General features: G+C 39.8%; 2 protein-coding genes across 4 annotated transcripts in view; one reads left to right on the forward strand and one right to left on the reverse strand.

Moving 5' to 3' along the window:
- nbr1b (NBR1 autophagy cargo receptor b) overlaps positions 1-18,504 on the reverse strand; it is a 609,335-nt gene that overhangs the window by 221,032 nt on the left and 369,799 nt on the right. The gene's annotated exons all lie outside the window — the stretch shown is intronic.
- Positions 4-3,648, forward strand: LOC127531604 (E3 SUMO-protein ligase ZBED1-like). The gene is made up of 2 exons (XM_051941293.1): positions 4-1,610; positions 2,667-3,648. The coding sequence occupies exons 1-2, from the start codon at positions 493-495 to the stop codon at positions 3,319-3,321; spliced, it is 1,773 nt and encodes a 590-aa protein (XP_051797253.1). The 5' UTR covers positions 4-492; the 3' UTR covers positions 3,322-3,648.

The following is an 18,504-nucleotide window of genomic DNA, read 5'->3' on the forward strand; positions in this document are numbered from 1 at the left end:
ATGTCAGACTAAAAATCTTGTTTGGTAAGTATCTGAATTTTTTTTTTTCAAAGCAGAATTCATTGTCTGAGAAAACACTGACATGCCCATTATTAACCACAACAGGTAAGTACTTAAAATATACTAGATACAAGTAATAGTCATGTGAATTCCCACTACAAAGTTGCATTACTATTTTACAGTAAAGTTTATTTATCTAGATCTGTATACATGTACAGTGCCTATCATAAGTATTTGATGTTTTACCCTTTTATTGCTTTCATAAATCAATCATGGTCAACAAAAACATTTATTGGAAAAAAACTCTTTAATGTCAAAGTGAAAACAGATTTCTATAAAGTAATGTTAATGAAAGAAAATTATTATTGCTGTCAAAATGATCGTGTTAGTGGGCGATAATTAATTTTTAAAATTAGTGCCGTTAAAAATTTTCACGCATTTGACGCATGTGCAGAATGACCCGCCCCATACAGCCCATAATACCACTCAGTGATGCGCAGGGGGCAGAGCGGATGCATGTGTGCGGTGAATGTAAACATGGAGGAAGAGCAGGTTGGCCCTCTGGATGGGGAATTTCAGTTTAAAAAGAATACAGATGGAACAATAAATAAGGAGATGGTAATTTGCACTCACTGCAGGAAGGAGTTCCGGTTCCACCGGAGCTATTCGAGCCTAAAGTACCATCTCGAACATAAGCATCCGGGGTCTTCCAGTCCCAAAGCTACAGCTAGCTTGCGACAGACCACGCTAACTGAGCGCCGGCCAATGACCAACTCCACCAAGGAGAAATTAACCAACACAATAGCTGAATGGATTGCAAAGGACTGTAGACCGATTAGCATTGTTGAAGACAAGGGCCTCGCAAAATCAATTAGAGTAGCGTCCCTCGACCCGTCCTACAAGCCACCATGCAGAACCACAATAATGACTAGGATCCACAGCCTGTATGAGACCGAGAAAAAGAAAAAAGAAGAGGCTTTATCTCAAGCGGAATATGTCGCCCTGACAGGAGACCACTGGACCTCAGTGAGTAATACTAATTACCTGGGAGTGACTGCACATCACATCACTAAAAAATGGGAACTGGTCTCATTCGCACTAACTGTAATAAAAACAGAAGAATGCGACTTTGCATCGGCATGCGCTGAACAGTTCCAAACTGTTGCGCGCAAGTGGGATATTGAGGGGAAAATTACAATCATAGCGACGGACAGCGCACATAATATGGTTGCCGCGGCTCGCATCCTACCATACAATCACATGCCATGTATCGCCCACATCATACAGAGAAGCATCACTGTGAGTCTGGCCGACAGTGGGTTTGACGCTGCGTTGGCCAAGTGTCGCAAAATTGTGGGTCATTTTAAGCAGAGCCCAGCGAACCTGGTGGAGCTGAACGCAGTGCAAAAGTCACGAAAAGAAACGGAGGAGCCACTGACCCACGATGTTTCAACGCGCTGGAATTCCACGTTGGAAATGGTGCAGCGCCTGTCACGCAATCAAGCTGCAATAAAAGCCACCCTGAGCCAACAGCAGCATAAACTCGTTATGCTGACGCGAGCCGAATGGGACAAAATCCACAAACTTGAAACCCTGCTAGAGCCCTGTCGGTAAGTATGACATTTAATTCTGTGATTCTCAAACTGTCAAATTTCAAGTTCTCCTCTTAACTCTGATAGTTTAGCCTACATTGTACACTGTCACAGACTTGTAAGGGGCAATTTAGACCATAAATCCACTTTGAGAACCACTAAAGTGACCACATATTGTAGATTGTAGGCTGACATCAAATTGATAAATGAATAGGCTATGTAATGTGACCATTCATTGCAGGCTGAAATTAAATGAAACAAATCAATCAATCAATCTTTATTTATAAAGCACTTTTCATACATAAGATGTATCACAAAGCGCTGTGCATAAAAATAAACAAGCAGATCAGAAAGACTCTAAGCCAGGACTCTTTTAGAAATCCACAGAGGACTGAGGAAACACGATCTTGAATTGAAAATGAGGAAACACGGGAGCTAAAACTAAACTGACTGAATAAATAAGTAAATAAATAAAACCATGATAGGATATGACAAAGGTGATAAAATGCTAAAAGTTGATTAACATAAAACTCTCTTAACACCAAACAATAAATAAATAAAAAGTGGTAAAACATTAAATAGTAGCTCTGAAACTAAAATGGAGCAAACTCCATATGATGCAGATTAAAAGAGTACAATAAAATTCAGCTAAAAGCCAGACTAAAAAGGTAGGTCTTGAGTTTGCTTTTAAAAATATGAACAGTAGGTGCTGCTCTCAGGTCCTCAGGTAGACTGTTCCACAGACGGGGGCCGTAATAATGAAAGGAAGCTTCACCGTATGCTTTAGATCTGACTTTGAGAACTCTTAAAAGACCACTACCTGAAGACCTGAGGGCTCTACTGGGCTCATATGGTAAGCAAATCACATAAATAAGAGGGTCCAAGACCATTAAGAGATTTAAAAACCAATAAACGAACGTTAAAATCTATTCTAAAAAATGAATAATCTATCTAACAAGTTGTGTTTAAGTAATTTACTTATGTTTCCTTTTCTCTCTCTCTCTCTCTCTCTCTCTCTCTCTCTCTCTCTCTCTCTCTCTCTCTCTCTGTGTGTGTGTGTGTTTTCCACTGCAGGTATGTAACTGAGCTCCTGGGTGGAGAGGCCTACGTCTCCTGCTCCATGGTACTGCCTGCCCTCCGCCATTTGCAGAATACGATGGAAGTGTCTGACAAGGACCCTGCATATGTGGTGAAATTCAAGGAAAAAATCAAGGACGACCTAACCTCTCGCCAACAGAAGATCAACCAGGAATGGCTCAAGATAGCAACGGCATTGGATCCACGTTTTAAAGACTTAAAGAGCCTGCCCAAGACAGAGAGAGAAGGCGTGTGGACCACACTTGGAGGAATGCTGCGAGACGAATCACCCAGAAGATCTCAACAGACTGAAGATGGGCCACCCAAGAAGAAAATGAACCTTCTTCTACAGCTGGGGTCAGATTCTGAATCTGAGGAGGAGGTACAGCCTGACAGAGCCATACAGAGGTACAGAGCAGAGCCCATCATTGATATGGAGGATTGTCCCTTGCGGTGGTGGTCATCTCATGCAGGAGCCCATGAGAAGCTGGCCCCACTGGCTCGTAAATATCTGTCTGCTCCTGCAACCTCTGTTCCATGTGAAAGACTCTTCTCAGTAGCTGGTCATGTTGTGAACAAGAAGAGGGCAGCTTTACTGTCAGAAAATGTGAATAAGTCGGTTTGCCTCAGCGACTGGCTGGAGGATGAGTAGAGAAGAGGGCCACATTTAAATGTACACACACACAGACACAGCAGAAGAAACATTTGATTTATATTATGATGATAAAAGCAGGTAGATTTAGCCTGATGTTCTGGTTTTGAATTTTTGATAAGAAAAAAAGTGGCCCTGTTGTGCTAGTTTGAAGAGGGGGAAAATACTGTCCCGTTAGTGACAGAAAGAAAGAAAAGTCTTGTTGATTTTGAAGAGATAAAAAGAATACTGTCTAAGACATAAATTATGTTCTTGAACAATATTAATGCCATCCAGTGTGGATTTATGGTTGTAATGAACAAATACAGTATGTTGCTGTACAGTATATATCCGCCTTGTGTCATTTCTTTCCATTCTAACAATAATTTACAGAAAAATATGACATATTTTGGGGATCATTTGAATTGTGATTAATTCCGATTAATTAATTTTTAAGCTGTAATTAACTCGATTAAAATTTTTAATCGTTTGACAGCCCTAAAAATTATATAAATGAAAATAATTGTTTGCATAGTTATTCACCCCCTTCAAGTCAGTATTTAGTAGATGCACCTTTGGCTGCAATCACAGCAGTGAGTCTGTGTGGATAGGTCTCAATCAGTGTTGCACATCTGCCCACTGCAATTTTGCTCCATTCTTCTTTGCAAAACTGCTCAAGCTCTGTCAGGTTGCGCGGGTATCTGGCATGAACAGCTCTTTTCAAGTCCAGCCACAAATTCTCTATAGGATTGAGGTCTGGGCTTTGACTCGGCCACTCCAGAACATTTACCTGGTTCTTTTTTAACCATTCCTGTGTAGCTTTTGCAGTATGTTTTGGATCATTGTCTTGCTGGAAAATAAATCTTCTCCCAAGATGTAGTTCTCTTGCAGACTGAAAAAGATTGTCCCCCAGGATTTCAGTGTATTTTGCAGCATTCATTCTGCCTTCTATCTTTACCTGCCTTCCAGGTCCAGTTGCTGAGAAACATCCCCACAGCATGATGCTGCCACCACCATGCTTCACAGTGGGGATGGTGTGTTTTTGGTAATGTGCAGTGTTTGGTTTCCGTCAAACATGACGTCTTGTCTGATGGCCAAAAAGCTCAATTTTGGTCTCATCAGACCAAAGAATCTTCTTCCACTTGACCATGGAGTCTTCCACGTGCTTTTTGGCAAACTCTAGTCGAGATCTAATATGACTTTTCTTCAACAGTGGCTTTCTCATTGCCACTCTCCCATAAAGCTTTGACCGGTGAAGAACCCGGGCAGCAGTTGCTACATGCACAGTCTCTCCCATTTCGAACAGCTGAAGCTTGTAACTCCTTCAGAGTAATTGTAGGGGTCTTGGTGGCTTCTCTCACTAGTCTCCTACTTGCACGGTCACTCAGTTTTCGAGGGTGGCCTGATCTAGGTAGATTCATACAAGTGCCATATTCCTTCCATTTCTTGATAATTGATTTCACTGAACTCTGGGGAATGTTCAGTGCCTTGGAAATTTTTTTGTAACCATCCCCTGAAATGTACTTCTCAATAACCTTTTCTCTGAGTTGCTTAGAGTGTTCTTCTTTCTTCATGGTGTAATGGTAGTCAGGAATACTGATCAACCACTCTCTGGACCCTTCAAACACAGGTGTTTTACAACTCAATCACTTGAAACACACCCACACCACTCAGGTGATCTTCATTTCAATAATTCTGAGACTATTGGCAGCATTTTGATGGACCTCTATTGAATTAGACCATTAAATTAAAAAGGGGTGAATAATTATGCAAACAATTATTTTTATTTATATAATTTTCTTTCATTAACATTACTTTATAGAAATCTGTTTTCACTTTCACATTAAAGAGTTTTTTCCAATAATTTTTTTTGTTTAAAAAACTAAATTTTATTGACCATGATTGATTTATGAAAGCAATGAAAGGGTAGAACATCAAAGGAGGTGAATACTTATGATAGGCACTGTAGCTGTGGTCACTGTGGTCATGGCCAGTTACTGTGGATAATTTCCCTGCATTACATAGAGAGCGCTGATGAATGGATCTATGATCAGACAATCTAACCACAGCAGTTCAAGTAGTGATCTCTTCAGCGGCACAGGAGACGTGGTAGAGTAAAGGGTTAATGACGAGTAGGCTATAGGAAAGACGGAGAGCAACAAAACAGCTGCTGTTAAGAAGTGGGGTGAAATGGATTAGAGAAATCTATTAACCTCTTAAGCCCGGTCGGCCCACGGGTGGGCCGAAGAAATCCCGGAAGTAATACACACAGTAAAAAAAAAAGTAGTAAAACAGGACAACTGTGTTTACTTTCAATTGTTGATCAAAGTTTATACTCTAATGGTCACAAAATAAGCTCAGATGTGCATTTTAGAGCAAACGTTAGTATTTGTAGATGATTTTAAACCTTGATGGTGTGAAATCCGCGGATTTTAAAACGTGCGATCTGAGGAAATGAATGCCTTGCATCATCGTACGACACAGTGTAGTGCGGCCATTTTTGTAGTCCGTCGAAAGGGGAAGAGCAACTGAATCGAATGACACCAAACTTTCTATGGACTACAATACCCAGCAGAGATTAAAACCCTGCGTAAAGGTGGCAGCATAAATGACTCGCAGTGCGCCGTGAGGAAGGGTGCACGCAAGATGCCGCAAACTCCCCTCTTTGGTTGCCCAAGCCTCACCAACACCTGCATGCCTGTGTTCAGAGGGAGCACTGGTGCTCAGGACCGCAGGAAGTGTGTGGTCTGTGCAGCCAAGGAGAGGGAGAAAGCAAAGTAAACGCTGGGCTACAAAATCAAGGACATGAAGACACCTGTGTACTGCTCAAAGTGCAATGTGTCACTTTGCCTTGTTCCTGACAGAAACTGCACTAATTTTAATTGTTTGGTTTTCCTCTTGCACATTGTTTTCATAAAACTACTCCATGTGGAGACAAAATGGTACATTTTGTTATTTTGATTTATTTTATATTATATATAAATATACATATATTGTGCACCATGGTAGAAATTGATGAGGAACAAGGTAAATTTTATATCCAAAAGCTCCAGTAGATGACAGTATACTAGTCTAATAGACATAAGTTGTATTTTCCAGCCAGTTTCCATTGAAAGTGAAAATTAATCCATTTGGCACAGTTTGGCTCAAAGTGTGCCAAATTGTGCCAAAATGAGTGTCCGCCTGGTTGTATCCTTACTAAAACCTGTGTGGAGGCTTTGCCCTTTGTTCAAATTCTATCAAATTTGATAAATATGTAGTCAAGGAGTTGTTGAAGGTAATCAACGCAATCTGTCTGCATGGAATCATTGCTGGCATAGTGTTATCCTCTGTCAAATAGGGGGGAAATCAGGCGAGGATAGAAATTTCACATTTCTCCTCTGGTTTATTCCAATTTACTCAGGCATAGTGACAGACACAACATTTTTTACACCAGGAATACATTTTCTGAAGTCCCTAGATGTCCAAGGACACCAAGAACATGCATATGAACTTTTTATAGTGGAGTAATTCTTCATTTACTTTGGGTATGTCTTTTTAGGCGTTTTTTCTGAAAATATGGCCAGGGCTTAAGAGGTTTTAATTAATATGCGTGATATGAAAAGTGACAGTTAAATGCGAAGTTAAATGTGTAATATTTGCAAGACAAAGGCCTATATACCCTTGTGAATGAGTTTGTCTATTATTCTATCTTCCATAAAGCACTTTTAGTTGCGTTTGTAACAGGCTTTTTTTTAAACCTGTTGGGCTTCAGTGTCCCGCCCGCGGGACACTTTGAGATCTGCATAAGTATTTTAATAACGACTGTGTACCCTACATGCTGTGTCACGATCTGGCACTTGAGAGTTGTGAGGCGTCTGGTTATATTGTGGCAGGGAAAGCTTGATTAGGCGTTCTCCACCTGCTCCTAGTTCCGGCTGAAGACTGCTGATGAGAGACACCTGTCGCCGCCACTGCATTGCTGAGCCACCCTGGAAGGAAGAAAGAGAGAGAAGGAGGGGGAGGCACTATCTAGGCCTGGCAGCAGCCAGCCTGACAGCTACAAAAAGGAGAACAAATCTCAAAACCAAGCCCCCTGTGCACTCTAAACCCATTCATAGACTCACATGGACTGTTAAGAGTGGGAGGTCGCACATCTCTTGCAGATCTTCCATATGACGAAAAGCATCCAGTGATATTCCCTAAAAAGCATCATGTGTCTACTATGATTGTGAGATGTTGCCACCAAGACGTTGCTCACCAAGGTCACCACCTCTCCGAGGGAGCGCTCCGATCTGTAGGTGTTTGGATAATCGGTGCCAGAAAACTAGTCTCAAGTGTAATCTATCAGTGTGTCACATGTCGCAAGCTTAGAGGAAAATCCACTGAACAGAAAATGGCCAATCTCCCTGAGAATCGCCTCGTTATGGAGCCCCCATTCACTAGAGTGGGCTTAGATGTTTTAGGGCCATAGACTGTCGTCACCCGCAGGACAAGGGGTGGTAGTGCAGAAACCAAGTGCTGGGCAGTTTTATTCAGTTGCCTAGGCACATGCGCTGTTCACATAGAAATAATCGACTCTATGTCCACTTCAAGGTTTATTAATGCTTTGCGAAGGTTTTTCGCTGTCAGGGGCCCTTCCAAAGTTCTCAGATCAGACCCTGGCACCAACTTTATCGGGGCTTGTAGAGAGTTGAAAATCAGCACCAATGACTCAGAGATCCAAGACTACTTGAGCAAAGAAGGCTGCACATGGACCTTTAACACACCCCACTCATTCCATATGGGTGGCTCATTGGAAAGGATGATAGGCACCGCTCGCCGCATTCTTTACGCCATGTGACTGCAATCAGGTCCTACTCGCCTCACACACGAAGTCCTTGCAACCCTGATGGCAGAAGTTATGGCTATCATTAATGCCCGTCCACTAGTTCCCATCACAGATTCAGACACACCAACAATTTTGACACCATCCATACTCCTAACTCAAAAGGCAGGAGCTGCGCCTGTTCCAGAAGGGACATTTGACATTAAAGACATGTACAAAAGGCAATGGCAACATGTTCAAAGCATCGCGGATGCCTTTTGGAAATGTTGGAGACAAGAATATTTGTCAATTCTTTAAGTGAGAAAGAAATGGACTCAAGACAAGGACAACATCAAAGAAGGAGATGTCATCTTAGTAAAGGATGATCTGGTGAAGCGCAATGAATAGCCCATTCAACCCGGTCTCACGAGGATTCGTGAAACTGTCACGTAAATTTTTGTTTCGGTTTCGTGCGCACCAACACGATTTCGTCATGTTTTTCATGCCGCTCACAACAAAATGTTTTTCGCGTTGCTCACAACGAAACCCGCTGTGGCAATCACATCTGAAAGTGGTTTATACCGGCGGATTCATGACAATCTAAGCTGTCCATCGGTGTATACTGTTTGTGTAATCGCGTTTGCAGCCGTTGGACATTCTTAGAATCGCGTTTGCAGCCTTTGGACATTCTTTAAATTCCTATGCAAATTGGTAAGTGTACCACCGGGTTATGGTTAGGGTTATGGTTAGGGATAATGTAATGCAAAATATAGCGTTGGATTCGCAACGCTTTTACATTAAAAATATAATATACCCATTCGTTTGAAATACGTTCTGAGTGGCACGAAAAGTCCGCCGTTTAAAATACACTGGTGTGCATTTCGTTGTGAGCGGCACGAAAAACATGACGAAATCGTGTTGGTGCGCACGAAACCGAAACAAAAATTTACGTGACAGTTTCACGAATCCTCGTGAGATCGAGCTGGCCCATTGGACTCATTACTAAGTGCATCCCTAGTGAAGACAAAAAGATCAGAAAGGTGGAAGCAAGAGTTGTAAAACAAGGGACTCCGTGTATCTATCTGCGACCTGTAACTCAACTCATTCCACTGCTCCCTCCAAACTGATAAAAAGGCTGGTTAATTTGAATATAGTGGCATAAAAGTATTTATGCCAGGCGGGGAGTGTGATGGTTAGTTTAATGTTGTAAATAAGTTTGACTAGTTTTTCTACTAGAGTGCCTATATAATGAGAGTGGCGACATGACGGGTCCAAAAAATTTTGGTCACGTGATCTATAGGAGCCATTTTGTTTCCTATTCATGAACGCCGGTTATGCCTGTTAATGTTGTTTACAACGCAGAGAGTAATTCTAGGTCTTTTTTGGCTTCATAAATACCTGAAAAATGACGGGCTGTTGTGCCTTTGGGTGCACAAATCGATCGGAGAAGGGGTTACACATGTTTAGATTTCCCAGGAGTAGTGAAAGAATGAAACCGTGGGAAAATAAAGTCCGGAGAGTGGGATGGAAACCGACTTCATCATGATTTTTGTGCCAGGTTAGTCCCATGTATGTACTTTCATGTTATGATGTATGGGTGAATGACAGATAGAAAAGTTTCATGTGATTTTAGGCAGTTGTGGTTATTTTGACTTTGACCATTTTCATACATGGAGATGCATGAAATACTGCTGAAGTTTAACGGGGTAACCCGTTAAACTTCAGCGGCCCGTCTGAGCTTCAACAACAGCCTCCCTGTTCATTCACATGATTTCCAATTCAACAAACAGCTGACAGTTTTCTGTTTCCTATTTTCTGTTTTCCATCCAACCTGCAGTCACTTATCAGCCTCATATGACCCGAACAGGCTCCGTGTTGTTCACCTGTTTCTGGGCTGTTAGCCGCTGTTAGCATGAGGATGCTGTTAGCCATATGCTTACAGCTGCAGCAGCGTACAGGCGGACGGGAAAACGTATTTTACTAAATTGACCGAAGCTGCAAGCTCGATGATAGAAACATTATACACCCATGGAAAGCTTAGATTCTCATGAATCCGCCGGTATAAACCACTTTCAGATGTGATTACCACAGCGGGTAATATAAACACATTTGTCCAACAAACAGCAAATAACGTAAACAGCAGAACTCACCTTTGAAGGCTCAAAACTAGTCACAGATGAAAATATTCCTCAAAACGGCCATAATCCAACCTTGGACATCCAGACAATACAAGCCAGTAAAATATTTTGTCCAAAACATGTCTTGAAATCAGTAAACAATCCATAGTTTTCGTGAATGCGCACCTCCCGCTGCGCGTCCCATATTGAGTGAATGGAAACAAAATGGCTTCAAATCCCAAGTTGTCGCCACTCATTATATAGGCACTCTATTTTCTACTAGTTCACAGTGCCCTCTAGTGGCAAGAGTTAAGATTGTCATGCTAAATGTTCAGAAGCTCAGTATGTAACTGTTAAGTTTCACATCAATGGAGAACCAGTGTAAAAAAACAAACAAAACAAAACTACAAAACTGCACCTCCTGCACTCAAGAAGTCTGCTGTGTCTGTCTGCCTAGCACCTTCCTAGACCATTCTGGCCAGGCTACTCTACAGCCCCACGTTGCAGACAATGGCACCCAGCATTATGATGAATCAGATTACGTTGTACAGCATGCCCTCATTATGGTTAAACCCAGAATAATACATCATGAGAAAAATTAATGACAGATGATGTTGATGACATGACACAGAACACATGCGGAATAATGTTACACTTTAAATGATAAAGTATGATCAAGTTTTTTTTAATCATTACAGAATAATCTAATGAGAAAAATCCAGCATGAACAATCTCACCCAGGACACCAAAAATTTCAAAGGGGATCTTTTAGAATCCTTTCATGTTGACTGCATTTTGGGTTGGAACTAATTCTCCTCAGGATTGGCTGTGCTCAGATCACCCCTGAATTAAGTCTTTTTACAAATTAAAAAGGATGTGCAGTCATTTTATAAAGTATGCAGACCCCTTCACTTTTTGTACACTTTATTGTGTTGTAGATATCATTTAAAATTCATGAAATCTGGTTGATTTGCCAAAATTTCAAAAAATCATTCCTACCCATTGTTGTTATGAAGACCCTTTTAACAGACAGTTCCAACTTAATGCTACTACAAATAAAATAAAGCAGAACTTTCTCATGTGTGTAATGCTTTTAATTAAAGACATTGATTTGCACATTAGTGCAACAAAGAAAAAAAGCCTAAACAATCCAGCTAGTCTTTTCAGCTTTAAACACTTCTCTTTGCGTTCACACTCTAATATTTAAAAATGTCAACCTTGTGGAACAGATGCACGTCTAATTAAAACAAGATGGCATACATGACAGGATGTGAATCTTTTCGTCTTTATCAAGTGCTCATTTCAGCCAAGCTCATTTGCATACTCATGCAGCAGGATTTCATTCATTACCTGTGAAATTAAGTTCTTATCCAGGACTATGGCAAGACTTAGGAAGCCTTAGAATGTACAGTATGTTGTAAAGTTAAGGTGAAAAACAAAACAAAAACCCCACAAAAATATTTTTCACTGACAAATCTTATTTCCTTTTTTAAAACACCAAGACATATTTAAATATTTTTTGAGCTTACTTTACAGCATTTGTTTACATTAACTTAACATCACATTACACCATAGGATAAGATTGGCTGCATGTACTCAACAGTGATCCCACTGTATAAATCTGAACTCTTGATTTTGAAAATGAAAGTGTCATTCTAGCATTTATTTTATTGTAAAATTAGCAGTGCTTAATAAAAAAATTAAATGTATTTTTTTGCAATTAAAATTTTGACCAGATAACCTTATCATGCCATACAGGCCAAACTTGTCAGGACATTAAACATTCAATTTTTGGCTGTGCTAGAAAGATGAAAATCACCTTGTCAAAGTGAATGTGTGGTGTCTAATCTTTCAAAGAATAGCTTAAGATTTGGGGAAATATGTTTAATTGCTCGCTTACTGAAGGTTATTGGGTCACTAATATAATCACTTGCTTTTAACTTTGCATGTTCTGTGTTTCTTCGGGGTGTTGGTTGTGCCTTAGTGTGCCACCTTAAAAACATACTTTTGTATGCATCTGTAAAAGTGATTATATGGGTAACCAAAACCCATATTTGCATGACAAAAACAAGGGTCCTACACTGCACCTTACAAATTGATTGGATTATTTAATACATCAAAAATACCACTGGCATGTATTAAGTGATGCACCCTCAGCTACCAAGCTAATCTAGATCAGTCTCACTTGGAGAAAAGGATGTCCTTGTTTAGTAACATGAAAAAAAGAAAAAAAAAAAAACAAAACTAAGCAAATAATTTTTTGTTCAAGAAATTCAAAGTTCTCAGTATACCCTGCTCAGGTCGGCACACAGGCGACATCCATAAAAAGCTGCCGTAGTGCACCAAATATAGAATAACGTTGGTGTATGTTTAAAAGCTATTTTTCGATAACGTATAAACAGTATGAGATTAGATTGATACCAGTTTAATAACCTGAAAATACAGGGTAACACAAAAAAGGGAACTTTTTAACAATCCAATAAAACCAAGAGTGATGAAAGAAAAATATTTTATTCATAGTAATTGAAACCTTAAAACATGCCATTTAAGAAACAATGATGGAATTTTCATTTTTTAAAATTACTTCCTGTAGATGACGTCCTTCTGTACGAATGGATTCTTGAAATCTACCTGGGGCTATCTCAAGAGTAAAGTGTACACGACTCGACCAAGAACTCTGGATGAGTTAAAACAGAAAATTCAGGATGAAATTCACAGTATCCCAGATGAGATGTTGCAGTGGTCAATGAGGGATCTCAACAGCAGATGGGGCGGCTGTGGCTCAGGTTGTAGAGCGGTCGTCCAATGATCGAAAGTTCAGCGGTTTGATTCCCCCTCTCGCCTAGTCGTATGCTGTTGGGTCCTTGGGCAAGACACTTAACCCGCCTTGCCTCCAGTGCTGCTCTTACACTGGTGTATGAATGCGTGTGAATGTTGGTGGTGGTTGGAGGGGCTGTAAGCACGGATTGGCAGCCACGCTTCTGTCAGTCTGCCCCAGGGCAGCTGTGGCTACAAATGTAGCTTACCACCACCAGAGTGAGAATGTGTGAGTGAATGAATAATGGGTCCATTGTGAAGCGCTTTGAGTGGCCAAAAAAGCGCTATATAAATCTAATCCATTATTATTATTATTTAAGAATGCATTCGTACAGGAGGACGCCATCTACAGGAAGTAATTTTTAAAAAAATGAAAATTCCATCATTGTTTCTTAAATGGCATGTTTTAAGGTTTCAATTACTATGAATAAAATATTTTTCTTCCATCACTTTTGGTTTTGTTGGATTGTTAAAAAGTTCCTGTTTTTTTTGTGTCACCCTGTACAACCAGCCAACACTTACCTTAGCTCAGCTCAATTACTAGAAATAGGAAACCAGCTATCCTGACTCTGAGGGTAACAAAAAAACAACTACACCTTTAAAGCTCCCTGATGAACACTTCACATCTTGTTTGTTCAATTTGGACTAAAACCAACTGTACAAATGCCATGCTGGCCTTTCATATAGGATACCATATAGGACTTTTTTTTGGGTGGACACAGTATTTTCTGCTAACTAAGCTTTAGAGGAGTAGGTAGGATCTTGTTCCCAGTATAACAGGAAAGCAATAAACATTCCATAAAAATAAATCATGTCTAGTTCTATTATTCTATTCTATTATCTATTATTTTTAAAGACAGATTTTTATCTCTCTTTAGACTGATAAATTTGCAGTTTGGCCAAAAGAACAAAAATGCAGCTAGCATCGCAGTATGGACTGACTATTTTTTGACCACCAACAATGGTGTTTGATATCACACAAGATTTATCATAATCCCATTGGTGCAGTTTTACTAAACGATATCTACAACTCTAACCCCAAATCATTTAAATCCTCTCATGTGCAAACAAAAAGACTATCTGAAATCAGTTTGGTAACATAACAACAAACCTTAGCACAGCAGAGCAGATAAAAATGACACACTGAGCCAAAAAATACAACATCCGCAGATCAATATTTTACACTTCCAAACAGCCTGCAAACATTTGAAGCAAAAATAACTTCAACAGTCTCAATTCTTACCTTTAAATAATTGAACTTAGGGTCCAACTAGGAAACTCGATATATTGATACTTTTGTGAAGGACAAAGAAAACACATTTCATTGAGTTATATGCATTTCAGTTAAAAGTTTGAATTTCCCTAGGAAAGAGAAAAAGAAAGTATTTTTTTCTGGAGGAATGTGAGCTTCCACATCCGAAGAAGCACAAAACAATAGGCTAAATGATATGAACTCATAGGCTTTGTTGAAGGATTTCACCTCAACATAGCTGTTTGTAGTCATTAAATGTGCCCCATCAAAGTCCCCTAAACAGTTAAATTAAGCAGCATTTTGTGTGATTTGTAAAGATCTGTGTCATGAGAAAAAATGTTTTAACTTCAGTCCTTTGCACATTTCAAAACTTCAAATATATTTGTCATCTAAAGTATTGTTCACATCTGGAGTTTGATTCATTTGAAAGAAATCAGATTCATTGTTAGTTTTAATTGAATAAATAATCAATAGTAAATCACATGGTTTGACAGATAAGTGATTCACTCGGCAGTTTTGGTGATGTTACCTTTTACTACCATGGTTGATCCTCATTGAATAGAGAGAAACTGATCCATAATCCATGTGCTGACCCACGTATGTGATACCATCATTACCTAATGATTTGGTTCATGCTGAAACCCCAAATCTACAATCTGTGGTAGTCCTCTAGATAAGTCTGTTTAACAGCAAGACAACCCAGGACCCCCCAAGTAGTACTGATGTGGCTGCTGATATTTTCCCACATAAAGCAGTTCAGGGAATCCTCACTGTGAGAGCAAACTGAAATGTTCAGGAAAACGAAAAAGTTGTGTCAATGTCCAGACAATATGTTAGAGAGGTAAAGGTAATAGTAGGAAGAAGATTTTAAGTGAATTAATTGTCCGTGTGTCTTGTAAGCTTTTAAATGCATACAGAACATCCAAATCCATAGTCATATGGAAAATGATTGTCTGCTTTCAGTGGTCATCAACTCATCTACAACAGGTTATGCAAACAGTAGAGCCTCCAAGATTCCTATATTATACATGCTTCAGTGATATCAACAAAAATTACAATATTAATAAAAATGCAACTAAACCTCTACCAGGCCACACCAAAGGCCACATACCTCTAAAGGCCACATACCTTGTCACACCAGCATTCAAAAGAGAAAAGTTCTGAAGTGGAATCAAATCATTTCACTGGAGGTGCAACCTCCAGTGCAACCAGCTCACTCACAGGTAAAATCTATCTTGTGTTTGTGTACTTTAAGTAATGAATTTGACCATGATTGGAATCGATGCTCAAAATATCTCTGATAGATATAATTTTGGTTAATTAATAGTCAAGCATCTAATTCTTTTTCTTTTTTTCACAAGAATGTGCAGAAATGTGTACAACGCTCTGGATTGACCGAGCTTTCAAATAACTTTAGTCAGACCAGTCAGATTAACATAGGTAGTCTCATATAGCCAGAACTATTGGTGTCAGGACTGTAAAATGGTCTGGGAGCATCTCATTATTATTCTGCCATAGGGGATAAATGCTCTGGCTTGTTTGTATTTCTTTGAACCAATTACAATCATCTTGGGCAGTGCTAAGCCCAGGATACAGCAATTATGCCCCTGTACAACAGTGTCAAGGTGAACTTGATTTTGTGGGACATTTTTATCTTAGGGAGGGGAGAACCAAGCAGGCTGCCTTATTGTGTAATTCAAAACGTTGCCAAAACTTGCCCATTTTAGTGTGTAGGTTGCAGCTTGAAGGTTGCTGCTGCTGTTTCCCACAGTAAAGAGGATTTTTAAGACAGAAAAACATGTTAAATTATGACAAAATTCTCATTCCTGGTGATTTCAAAATCCATGTTTGTTGCCCATCTTTCATCTTACTTGTTTCAGATTTTGTGAAACATTTAGGTTTCTTCAGTTTGACCCATCAGCCCAGCCATGACAAGAGACACACACTCGATCTTGTGATCTCCCATGGTCTCTGTATGGATTTTGTAAACTTGCCTGAGTTTGTTATTTCATATCATAATGCAGTGCTCTTCCAGCTTCCAGTCCTATCTTCTAAACCCATAACACTGATTCATCCATGCCCCCTAAACTCCCTCTTTGCTCCTCGCTTCTCTCAGACTTTTACTTCCCCAAACACAGTCTTCCATTACAGTAGACAATAAGACATTGTTGTGGAAAAACTTGCCAGCATTTTTAATAGTTCTTGCACAAGTATTCTAGACTCTGTAACTCCAGTCAGATATAAACAGCAAAAACCTTCTTCTCTGCCATATCTGAATGAAGAGGTTTGGATCTGAAAGAAACAATGCAGGAAAGCTGCACAAAAGTGGACAAAGGACAAGCTCACGGTCGCTCTTGCTTCACCAAAGGAATTGATGCACACTGTATGGTCAAAGATACACAGAACACCTATTTATCAGAACTCCCTGCTAAACACGGTCATAATCCCAGGATCCTTTTTAAAACTGCTAATTCTGTGATTGCCCCTCCACGAAATGAATCCACCTAAGAGAGATATGCGGCCTTTCTTAATTACTGTGTTAATAGAATAGCTGAGATCAGACAACACTTCAACACTGACCTCAGAGATCTAGATAATGACTTCAGACCACCATCAATATTGACCCACTTTAGTGATATCTCTCTTTCAACTCTGGAATACATACACACGTGGACAAAATTGTTGGTACCCCTCAGTTAAAGAAGGAAAAACCCACAATTCTCACTGAAATCACTTGGAACTCACAAAAGTAACAATAAATAAAAATTTATGGAAAATTAAATAATCAAAAACAGCCATTACTTTTGAATTGTTGATTAACATAATTATTTAAAAAAACAAACTAATGAAACAGGCCTGGACAAAAATGATGGTACCTCTATAAAAGATTGAAAACTATTTGACCAGAGTGACATGATTAACTCAGGTGTGTCATTTAATTGACATCACAGGTGTTTCCAAACTCATAATCAGTCAGTCTGCCTATTTAAAGGGAGACAAGTAGTCACCCTGCTGTTTGGTGAAAAGGTGTGTACCACACTGAACATGGACAACAGAAAGCGAAGGAGAGAATTGTCCCAGGACATCCGAAAAAAAATTATAGACAAACATCTTAAAGGTAAAGGCTATAAGACCATCTCTAAACAGCTTGAAGTTCCTGTGACAACAGTGGCTCATATTATTCAGAAGTTCAAGACCCACGGGACAGTAGCCAACCTCCCTGGACGTGGCCGCAAGAGGAAAATTGATGACAAATTGAAGAGACGGATTGTTCGAATTGTATCCAAAGAGCCCAGAGCAACCTCCAAAGAAATTAAAGGTGAACTCCAAGGCCAAGGTACATCAGTGTCAGATCGCACCATTCGTCGTTGTTTGAGCCAAAGTGGACTTCATGGGAGACGACCAAGGAGGACACCACTGCTGAAAAAAACTCATAAAAAAGCGAGACTGGAATTTGCAAAAATGCATGTTGACAAGCCACAAAGCTTCTGGGAGAATGTCCTTTGGACAGATGAGACCAAACTGGAGCTTTTTGGTAAGGCACATCAACTCTATGTTCATAGACTCAAAAAGCAAGCATACGAAGAAAAGAACACTGTCCCTACGGTGAAACATGGAGGAGGCTCAGTAATGTTTTGGGGCTGCTTTGCTGCATCTGGCACAGGGTGTCTTGAAAGTGTGCAAGGTACGATGAAATCTGAAGACTATCAAGGCATTCTGGAGAGAAATGTGCTGCTTAGTGTCAGAAAGCTTGGTCTCAGTCGCAGGTCATGGGTCTTCCAACAGGACAACGATCCAAAACACACAGCCAAAAACACCCAAGAATGGCTGAGAGAAAAGCGTTGGACTATTCTAAAGTGGCCTTCTATGAGCCCAGATCTGAATCCCATTGAACATATGTGGAAGGAGCTGAAACATGCCATTTGGAGAAGACACCCATCAAACCTGAGACAACTGGAGCTGTTTGCTCATGAGGAGTGGGCCAAAATACCTGTTGACAGCTGCAGAACGCTCATTGACAAATACAGAAATCGTTTAATTGCAGTGATTGCCTCAAAAGGTTGTGCAACAAAATATTAAGTTATGGGTACCATCATTTTTGTCCAGCCCTATTTCATTAGTTTGTTTTTTAAAATAATTATGTTAATCAACAATTCAAAAGTGATGGCTGATTTTGATTATTTAATTTTCAATAAATTTTTATTTATTGTTACTTTTGTGAGTTTCAAGTG

Source organism: Acanthochromis polyacanthus, chromosome 21, assembly GCF_021347895.1.
Source record: "Acanthochromis polyacanthus isolate Apoly-LR-REF ecotype Palm Island chromosome 21, KAUST_Apoly_ChrSc, whole genome shotgun sequence".
In the NCBI taxonomy this organism is placed as follows: domain Eukaryota; kingdom Metazoa; phylum Chordata; class Actinopteri; family Pomacentridae; genus Acanthochromis; species Acanthochromis polyacanthus.

Coding starts and splice junctions, on each gene's coding strand:
- LOC127531604 (XM_051941293.1), top strand. CDS start 493: ATGCGCAGGGGGCAGAGCGGATGCATGTGTGCGGTGAATGTAAACATG. Junction 1,611..2,666: donor ACCCTGCTAGAGCCCTGTCG/GTAAGTATGACA, acceptor TTTCCACTGCAG/GTATGTAACTGAGCTCCTGG.